At 39.4% G+C, this 10,536-nt stretch overlaps 1 protein-coding gene across 1 annotated transcript; it reads left to right on the forward strand.

Annotated features, from left to right (window-relative positions):
• The first annotated feature begins 1,728 nt into the window (after positions 1 to 1,728).
• eif4ebp3l (eukaryotic translation initiation factor 4E binding protein 3, like) lies at positions 1,729 to 5,938 on the forward strand. Its single transcript, XM_006781744.3, has 3 exons — positions 1,729 to 2,158; positions 3,636 to 3,812; positions 5,315 to 5,938. Exons 1-3 carry the CDS (start codon positions 2,026 to 2,028, stop codon positions 5,341 to 5,343), a joined length of 339 nt encoding a protein of 112 aa, XP_006781807.1. The 5' UTR covers positions 1,729 to 2,025; the 3' UTR covers positions 5,344 to 5,938.
• Positions 5,939 to 10,536: the final 4,598 nt, after the last annotated feature.

A 10,536-nucleotide genomic window follows, 5' to 3' on the forward strand; every position in this document is an offset into this window, starting at 1 on the left:
ACCCCAACCACACCTCACCTCACAGTAAATGATCATTTCCATTTTAAGCATTTCCAAATAATCATTTTCCATACTGCCAGTATAAATATACACACTATACTGCCATCACTACAATATAGATGTTTTACACACTCCTTTTGTTGTTGACATTTACAGGCTGTGTGCAAAATGCCACACTCTTCAAATTCATGCCAACTAATATTTTTACGTCCAGTAGATGTCCTACTAGCTTGAAGCTTCAAGACGCTGGGGTGAACCAGTTGGATGAAAAGCTTCAGTGCTTCATGAAGCTTCATCTGCCCATCACTAGTTAAAACACCCAGACCAGTCATTGAAAAGTTCCACACACAATTAATATGAACAAATTGTTCATGTCAATGTCGCCCTCAAGTGGTCAGTGAAGTAGCAGATGGGGTTAATGAGGTTCAGCTGCTTTGGTGTTAATGAAATTAAGAGCAGCAACAATGAGACAAACCAAACCTGGACCCTACAAAGGTCGCACAGATAGTCCAACTCCTGCAGTGCGCCACATCAATAAATTCCATTTCCAGAAGGTTTGCTGTGTCTCCCAGCACAGGCTCAAGAGCGTGGAGGAGATCCCAGGAAACAGGCAGTTATTATGAGAAAGATTTTTAATTTTTTTTTTTTTAAAGTGTTCCTTGTGTCAATGTCGCCCTCAAGTGGCTGAAAAGTAGGAGTTTTTTTTAAAACAAATAAAATAAAACCAAAAAGGAAGGTCAATCTGTCAAATAAAACTACAAACAAATATGTCACTTTAAAGGAGTCCTGATTAAACCGATTTAATGCCAACTTTAATTATCTCTTTTGTGTACATATTCTATTGGAAATACATGTTTATTTATGTATCTGTTTATGTTTATAATAACAAGACTAACTGGCCAAAGGCTAGAAATTTCCAGACCAATGGGAAATCTGTTTTGCTTCTCTATTTGCTGAGTTAATTCACTCCACGAGAATCTTTATTATTCATAAATGTAATAAAATAAAACGCAAGCACCACAAGTGGGTAAATAGACAAATGTATAACTATATGCATCTAATGTATCTCCCGATTACAGAAAAAGTAAATCGCGTAACCCTTATTGATACTTACTGCTGGGATTGATCAGAGCTCTGCTGATTCGTGCGAGACGTGCACACTTTGTTCCAAAACACTGAAACGAGTAAATATATCTCCATATAAACCTATAAATAATATAGGACATGTTTGGGTAAATGAAATGTTGGAGAGTAATAATGCATTTCCTGATTAAAGAAAACTTATAATAAAACAGAGATGACTGTAACCCGTATAGACGGTGCTGCTGTTATTGATCAGAGATCTGGAGCTGCCACGTGAGAGACGTGCACACAGTTCCTCTCCTCTAAACATGAAGGCATGGTACTAACACACTGACACACATGTAGGGGGCAGTGTTGCCAAGTGATTGACAACCACGAGGTGGGTGCGTGGTTTGTGAACCAGATGACCCCTGTCTAGGTATTCTCGCGGGAACTCGTGTTATTTCTATCCAGTATATGGCTATTTTAATACCATTCGTTTACAAAGAGAAACTAATGTTATTCATTGGTAATAATACAATTCCCACTATTTCCCTCACGGGGTAAACTGACAGTGATAGAGCGTAGGATAAATCGCTCTTTTTACTCATTGTCACCGCCCTCGCGGACTGTCGTTTGGAGATAAACATTCGTACCCAATACATGCTGTCCCACGTGCCTGATAGCTACTGCACAAAAACATGACGGCTGGCTGCTGCAGACTTGGGTACCACGAATGCAGAGTGTAGCAGCGTTTGGAAGCTGGTTGTCGTGACAGACCTTAAAACTTTGAGCTTGCGTTAACTCTTAGTTTGCAGGTGAAGCTTGTAAAACTTTACGGTATCTTACGTAGTTTTGTCCGTGAGGAAAGCTGTGGGGAAACTTGTATTTACGAGTTTCGGGGCTAAAGAAACAAAGAAAGTCGCTAGCACTTTTTGAAGCAGTAGTTAGGCCAAAATTAGCATGTCGGTCGACGCAAATCAAGTTAAAAGCCGTCCTATCCCCACCAGGGTGCTTACCCTGAAGGACTGGTCCCAGCTACCAGACTGTTACAGTCAAACACCCGGGGGTACCCTGTTCTCCACCACGCCTGGAGGTAAGAAAAACTGCACTGTGTTGTGTTTTTGTGTTCTCAATTTATGTTTTCAGAACTCAACAGGAAAGAAAAGGCGGAAAACCCTCGAAAAGTTCGACTTTTGCTGGAAACTAATGATTTGTGCCTACGTCCAAACGGTCACGCGTCATCTCTCGCGATAGGCTGCACGCGACAACATAAAAAGTGTCTGATGTAATATTGGTTTCCCCTAACGTCAATAAAAACAGCCCTCGCACTTGCTCGAGACCAAAAAGCGGGCAAAGATGGGCCCCTGCCTCGTTTGTAGATTGAGAGTATGCTCACAGCAGGCCACAGCCCCGTATGTTCACGAGTGTGCTTTACCTGCATCGAGTTGGTTAATACTCTAACGTCGGTGTTTTGTTTCTTCTTAAATTGTTTTTTTTTTCTTTTCTTTTTTTTTATACATGTAGTACTACATACATATTGTTTGAGTTCTGCAGTTAAACTTGTATCGGTAAGGCTTGTAACAACACTGCCCCCTGTGACAAACACGGTGGTCTGATCGGTGACTTGTTGCAGCGTCAAACTTACTGATTGTTGTCTCAAACACAACACGCCCAGTCTTAACTCGTGACTTTTAGGGTGTATGTGTCTGGCTGACAGAAATACAGAGTGATTGGCCTTCGCAGTGGTGGAGGAGCGGGAGGCCGTCCTATCCCTGCTTCTCTCTGTTCTGCATTTGAGGAACAGTAGAGAACATTCTGTACATTTTGAAGGGGGAGGGGGTGAAATGTGTAATACATGGGGGAATGTAAACATTTCAAGAAAAAGGCCTAAAAATGGATGCCAAAGGACATATGATAGGATGTCGCTACTGAGTTTTGACTTGAGTTACACTTTGTATAGTGACACATTAAATTTTACACACCCTATCAAGTCGAAGCTTGTGTTGCTGACCCCCTTTTTCATATGTAGCTGCATGGCACAGTCGCTGCTTTCACTATAGGTTGCATTCCAGCCCCCTTTCCCTGCCCCATTTCCCTCTGCTTTGCTTCCCTTTGTCTAGGATGAATTGCCCGTAACTGTTTTTCAATGCGTTTTTCCTTGTAGATGGTACAAACTCCATTTTTAAAGAAAAATAAGTACTTTTAGGTTCATTCATATGCATTTAATGACTGCTGTGTATGTAACAGCTTTCTGCTGAATCAAAATAGGAAACATGTGGATCTGAAAGCATCTTGCTTCAAAGTGAGAATGTTTTGTGGTTGGATTTCTTGGAATTCCTAGAATTACTGTGACGACTCTAAACATTGTGTGCACACAACCCTTTCCCCACTTAAATCTCCTCCAGTACAGAATAATATTGTCCAATTCTCCAGATGTGCACCTTGGATCACTGCAAAGGGGCTTGAGTAATAACTAGGCTGCAGTTTGAGCTTGCAGAAGTCCAGCCTTTGTTCTGTTGTTTGACTCTTTGTTTTGATTTTAACCCCCACCCCCTCCTAAAACAAAATAGGCACCCGCATCATCTATGACAGAAAGTTCCTCTTGGATTGTCGAAACTCTCCTCTTGCTCGGACCCCCCCATGCTGTCTTCCCCAAATCCCAGGGGTAACTGTACCAGCCACACACTCCACGGGGAAGTTGCAGGATCTCAAAGAGGAGGAAGAAGAGGAAGAGAAAGACATTGCAGGTAAATGTCTTGTACATATAAGATTCATTTGTGTCAACACAACTTGTAATGTAGAATTTTACTTGATACATATTGAGTCTCCTGAAAGTTCAGAATCCTTATTGTTCCCTTTATTTGTGAGAGTGATGTCAGCCAACACAATTTTATCAATCTGAACACTCGGGATAAATACTGGGAGGAAAAAAAAAGCTTTGCATGTGACTGAGGTGCGCAAAACAAATAGTTCAATAATTTGTTTTGCAATGTGCAGCTGTTGGGTTAGGGTGGTGGTGGTGGTGGGGATGCCAACACTGATAAAAGGGATTAATAAGCTTCAAGGCATATGAGCCCATGAAATGGAACGGACAGTATGGAACCTGTTCTTAACTAAAACAGTTTTTTGATTCCTGTCTGTTTCCTAACCCCTGAGAAAAATTGGGGGGGGGGGGGGCGCAATTGGCTCCACTGACTGTTTTATGATTAAGTCGAAATGCTGATTAAGCCAGCGTGTCCAGCCTTAACCATCATATGCATACGGCCTGCTGTTCTTGCAGTCCTCAACTCTGCAGCTGAACTGTTTGTTGGCTGTTTACCTTTTTATTAAAGAGGCCAGCAGTTTATTGGTAAACAATCATGTCTGACAAAGTGACTTTGCACGATTAACAGTTCAAAATCTGGTTATCTTAAACTGTGCATAGATGTTGTTCCTCTCTTTAGAGCCATTTTAGTTGTCCTTTGATTGGCAGCCCCTCATGGACAGAAGTCAGAAAGTTGTGCGAGATGATCATATGTTCAGGATATTGTTTTCTGGGCAAGGAGAATAAAACGACTAAAGAAATGAGCATTTAGACGAGTGTTAAGCCTGAGCTTGTGACTCACTGGGATTACTTGTACAAACACAGCCAAATATTCAGATCATAATGTCACAGGCTGAGGAAAAGCATCATATTTCCACTTTCTTTTTTTAGTTTAATGTCTTTTGGTAAACAACTTGACTTATTATTATTATTATTATTATTATTATTATTATTATTATTATTATTATTATTATTATTCATTTCCAATTAGAATATTGTGACTTGCTAGAGATAAAGTTCCTTATTTTGGCAACAAATCCTCTAGTGGGGCTTATTGTGGCCATGTGTCCAAAGGTTGGGTTCACAGTTTAGTCATTTGTTATTGACTGAAGTACATGAGGCTATCAATCTGCCCTCCTCCATTCCTCCTATCAAACTAAAGACCATGAGGATTACACGTGACCCCTGCCTACTTGTCTCCTTCTTTGTGTGGGTAAAAACACCCAAGACGTGCCGTGAGTCTTGTTTTTATTTTCTATGTCCTTGGTATGTCTGTGTGTTTTTGCCCCCTTGATGGTTTCCTTTGCAGTGACAAGAGCTAGTTTGTTCTCTTTGCCATTGTCGGTTAAGGTGTGGCTGCAACCGCACAAATAAGTTGATGGCAGATTGAACCTCACTGTTTTTAATCTCAACTGTTTTGTTTTGTGCTTCTTTTTTTCCCAACAGATGACAACCAGTTTGAGATGGACATCTGAGCTGCAGTATTACCTCCTGTGGAGATATTTGTTTAAATGCCTCCAAGGTCATCACGGACCGTAACGCATTACAAATGAAGCTTTTTCACTTTTTTTTTTTTTTTTTTTTTTTTTTTTTAAACAAGTAAAGGCTTTTGTCTGGAATTAAAGAATGAAAGCATAAAAGTAGGGTGCTTTTAACCCTACAAAAGTGTTTATTGTACTAAATGGGTTGTTTGGTTGCTGATTCACTTCAGAACTGTAGCAGGATTTAAAAAAAAAAAAAAAAAAAATCCATTTTGATTTCACTTTTTAAAATCTTTGTAAATAAGAAACTTGTACTATGTTGCTTTTTTTTTTTTTTTTTTTTTTTTAAGTCGAGGGACTATAAGCTGATCATACCGAGACATATGAAGTTGGTACTTTCAGTGCATGCATCAGTTATCATTTCCCCCTCCCACTCCCCTAAAAAGGAAGGTTAACTTTCTTTGTTTGGTAGACAGGTGTCACCTAACATTGCGGGGGTGCCTTCTGAAATTCAGGTCCTACTTTGTTTTGTATAGAGGAAGTGATGGAATGTGAAGTAATTCAAATAAAGGCTGTGAAAACTGTCAAATTGTGTCTTTGCTTTCTTTTTGTCCATGTTTTAGCTTTTAAGCTGCACACTAACATTGTAGTGTATTGCCTTGTAACTTAAACTTTTACCATTTCCAATAAAGTATATATTTCTCTAAAGAGAAGTGGTCTACAAGGGTTTTAAGTGTTAATGTATTTTTATGACCCCAAAGGATGGCTCATAAAGTTTGATAACATGTACTTTGGGTAAAGCACAAGTCTGTGCTTTATGTCAGGTTTTCTCTGTGCTCAAATGGACTTCGAGTGGGAGGAGCCTGTAAGCTTGGGCTTCACGTTTAGTAAATGATTGTGCTGCCTTTTTTCACAGAAATCCACTATAGCCAATGTAGCTAAGACAATGACCCTGTTACACCTTGTAACAGAAAAGCATGTTGCCATGCAAAAATGCATATTAGGCAGTTAGTATGTTGCATTACTTGTGTACTGATACTCTTGTATTCTTAAAAGGGAAATCCACATGCGCACAGAAGCTCAATTTTGCTGATCTGTGTGGTGGTAAAATGGTTATTTTTAGGCTTGTGGTTCTCTGAATGTCAGGAACGGGGCCAGACTGAATATGATTATTCTAGGAGAAGGTGGGAAATAAAATAAAAAAAACAGTCCTTCCAGTTAGAAAGTTTTGTGGATAATCCCCAGCTATTCTAGTCTGCAGGCTGAAGTATCATTGTCCAAGATGCATTTATCAGTGCGTGTGTGGGAAAATTAGAAAAAAAAGTGTGTTACATAAATGTGGGTGAGGTTGGGTGAATGAAACTTAGAAAGCATTCTGAGTGTTCACTTTGAGGAGACGGGTGCTATCTAGGTCCCAGTCCACTTTCACTGAAATTCACTTTTTTTTTTTAGCAGGATGTTTCATGAATATTTTTCTTCTAAATTGTCAGAAAAAGTATGACAACCACAGCTTTAGTCTTTATCCTGGTATTATGCACTGGTTATGTCGATGGGAAATGCAATCTTGAATTTTCAGACATAGCAAAAAAACACTGAAAAATCTATTAAGTGTTTTTTTTCTGATATTTATCAGGAGTGGCTTTGAAGCACAAGGCTGCCCAGAGTCATGTACACTGTGTCTCCGGCCGTGGCCACTCAGCAAGGTCAGTGCTAGGCATGCTGGCTTATTCCAGACGCTGGCAGTCTATAGATCAGGGAAACTGACTGTGGAAGTAGGTCTGGTCTTAAGGAATGAAAGCAGCTGCACCTCAGAGGCCAGACACAGTAAAACTATACCGCAGTATGGGGGCGGGGGTATGACACCTGCTGGTATTTGACCAGATAGTCATTTCAAATATGTAATTGTGATTTACTGAGTATTTTAGCTAATAATAATGACAGAGTCTATTCTGAGTGGAGTATTCAAGCAAAAACAGACAAGCAACCCCTGCCCCACATTGTTCATGTGTAATTTTGTGACATCATTCTGTTCAGATGTTGAAGACATATGGTTTTGCAGATATTATTAGCAACCACCTCTAATTAATTAAAGCAAGCAGTGTAGTAACTGTAGTTCTTTTAAGAACAAGCAAATTAAACGTGCTCTGTTAGCTTGTATTAGCTCACCTTACAGCAAATACAATGCTCAGACAGCAGGTTAACATTTTGCCACTGTAATAATACACAGTTTGAGTGTTTTGCATAGCATGTGAGGGCAAGGCCAGGTGACTGTGACAAGCACCATATGCTCATGCCATAGTTTTTAAAGGGGTTCCTCTCTGCCAGAGGGAATATGATGTACTATTAAATTCCTCCTGTTAGAGGGTTTATCTAATCATGATCATGTTCTTATCTGGGATCAAAACATTTCACTAGACTATCGAGGTCACCATCTAGCAACAACATTTGGCCGAATTCTGGTTTTCTCACAGACGCGCTGCATTGAGCTGATTTTACAGCTGAATCAGGCTAAAGTAAGCTACAAATGTTAGCCAAGGTTTTCAAACATATTTTGATTTATTTCTTTATTTTTAATAAAGTACGTAAACGGACTTTGCATGCTCATTGCCAGCTCTGTTTTTTTTTTTTTACATGACTCACACTTTAAAATAATCCCTGTTTATCTTACTGTGGACTTCAGTGCAGGCTCTTAGCTTTTAAACTATCTAAAACAAGCTATTTTGCATCTAGTATCTGTGTATCCATTATTGCGACAGTATATATATGAGATAAACCGAGGGTTAAGATGATCGATGATGGGTCGACTTCAGAGAAATGATAAGAAAGGTTTGTTGCAGCAATAATAAATCTCAGAGTGAGCGAGATTTACTTAAGGAACTCTATTGCAGGGCATATGACAGCCTATCAATACCTCCGACATCTCAATATGACAAGATATAATAGCACACATTTCAGGAGTGTAGTAGGCCAATATGATGCTTTTATACAATGCATTTTCACTACATTGCATACATTACACTGTGTCCAGCAAGCAGCTGATCCTGAAATGTTTTGTGTTGTTGATGAGTGGACTACCAGTCTCTGGTCTGCTGCACATTTGTGAAATGTTATTTTGGAAAAAATATGTCTGTGCTGTTGAAAACAACACCACAGATGACCACCCTTGCCATCCAAGTTCAAATGAACCCTGGTAAACTTGCTCCAGTGCCCTTTTCCAAAGAGTTAAGATCCCTTCTTTGCATCTTCGCTCCTCCCAGTTTCCCTGTAAGAGGGTTGGGTAAAGCTGGCATGGCCGATGAGGATCTATTTTTATCAGCTGCTCCTGTGCTCCTGTTAAAGCCCAGCAGTACAAGTTCAGGATGAATCGCCCGGGTGACGATGTAAACAGACACTCAAACACACAGCCTACTTGGTGAGATGTATCCTGACAGGAAGGGGCCTGGAGGGGTGGGAGTGGGCTGATGCAGGCCGCATGTTTGACACATACACGCACACAAACTCCATTTCACATTACTTACACCACAGGAAAGCCAGCCAGCTGTTTACCAGGATTCCTGTTGAGCACATGAGTAAAAGAGTACACTGTAAACGCTGATTCCTCGATCGCTGTTACACTGAAATTAAATATGACACACTGTCAGATGTTTCTTGGATTACATGAGGCTCATTTGATGCTTGAAAACATTTCATTGTAAATTTTTTTACTATATTCCCTAGAAGTGATCTTTGAAAAGTATTTTTGAATTGTTTTTTATGTATTCAGAACTGGTCTGTGATGCTTACAATGCAGGCTACACCGTCTTGCATTTGGCTCAGTAACGCTGACGATTTCTTCACTGTTTGTTGCACAATCTCTGCTGTTGCCTAATGTGTCACCGGTAACTTTCATCAACAGACTTTCTGTGCTGACTTTACGCTTCCGCTGTAAACATACTGTGCTTAGTGTGCATATGTCAGAGATCAGGGTTTCGATACCCAGTGGCACCACTGGTTTACAGCTCTGTTTGTTGATACAGGTGTCCTGTTACACATACTCAATGTGCAAGCCTCATCACATGTTGCTACATGGAATTCTTTGTAGAACAGAAATCATTGCCTTTTAAATTCAACTGTCAATAGCAGAGGTCACGCTGTCCAATTTCTGGTATGCTACTCATTCATTAAACAGAATATCATGTATGATCAAACATCCACCATACCTGCTGCTGAAACAAGCATGTATATACTGTATATATAGTAACCAGTTATCCATCCCTTCTTTATTTCATAATTTATTCTTTGCACTCCTCACCATTGCACATACAGTATGGATATGCCATACCTGTTGTTACTATGGCTGTTCATTCTGTTTACACTGAATGTGTAGGGAAAAAGGGAAGAAAACAGAGCCCAGTTCCTTGTATGTGCACACATACTGATTCCGATATATAATAGTGAAGAATTATATTTTGGTTTAACATCTACCAGTGATTTAAAAAAAAAAAAACCTTATATGTGAGATATGCGCAGGTTGGTTTGTATTTGACAGTTACTTTACAGTGTAATAAGATAGATATAAGGGTGTTATTGTCTTAGAAAACATGATGTATGTTAATGAATTTGTAAATATTATCCAGCAATATATATTGATGTAAGAATTACAGATCCTTTTTTGATTTCATAATGAGTACTTACAGCTGGGAAAACAAACTTATACTTCTAATGTGGCTATTGACATGAAATCATTACCAGATGTTGGTAACATCCCAAATAATCTGTGCATACAAAGAAACCAAGACAAATGAGTCCTTAAATTAAGCCATGTGTAGTGACGTGGAATGACACAAGGACATATGAAGAAAAGGAGGCGTGAAGAGGCACTGAAAGCCTTAGCCAACTTTATATCTCAATGTCACCAGGTGATGTTGAACCTATCCAAACAATTAATAAATGCATTGAGCAAATTAACAACTGGATGTCTCATACTTTCCTTCAACTGAACAAAAACAAAACTAAAATACTTATCTTTGGACCCAAAAAAGATCGACTAAATATCAGTAATCAGCTTAAACTGGTCCAAATAGAAACTACTGACCAGACCAGAAATTTAGTTGTAATAATGGACTCAGACCTGAACCTCCAGGGCCACATAAAAGTAATAACAAGGTCAGCCTTCTATCATATGAGGAACATTTCTAGGATTAAAGG

This window comes from Neolamprologus brichardi, chromosome 2 (genome assembly GCF_056152115.1).
Source record: "Neolamprologus brichardi isolate AB-2024 chromosome 2, ASM5615211v1, whole genome shotgun sequence".
In the NCBI taxonomy this organism is placed as follows: Eukaryota; Metazoa; Chordata; class Actinopteri; order Cichliformes; family Cichlidae; genus Neolamprologus; species Neolamprologus brichardi.

What these genes read in the sequence shown, in the direction of transcription:
- eif4ebp3l (XM_006781744.3), top strand. Translation starts at nt 2,026, where the DNA reads ATGTCGGTCGACGCAAATCAAGTTAAAAGCCGTCCTATCCCCACCAGG. An exon ending in GTTCTCCACCACGCCTGGAG is followed by an intron (nt 2,159 to 3,635) that starts GTAAGAAAAACT and finishes AAAACAAAATAG; the next exon opens with GCACCCGCATCATCTATGAC. An exon ending in GGAAGAGAAAGACATTGCAG is followed by an intron (nt 3,813 to 5,314) that starts GTAAATGTCTTG and finishes TTTTCCCAACAG; the next exon opens with ATGACAACCAGTTTGAGATG.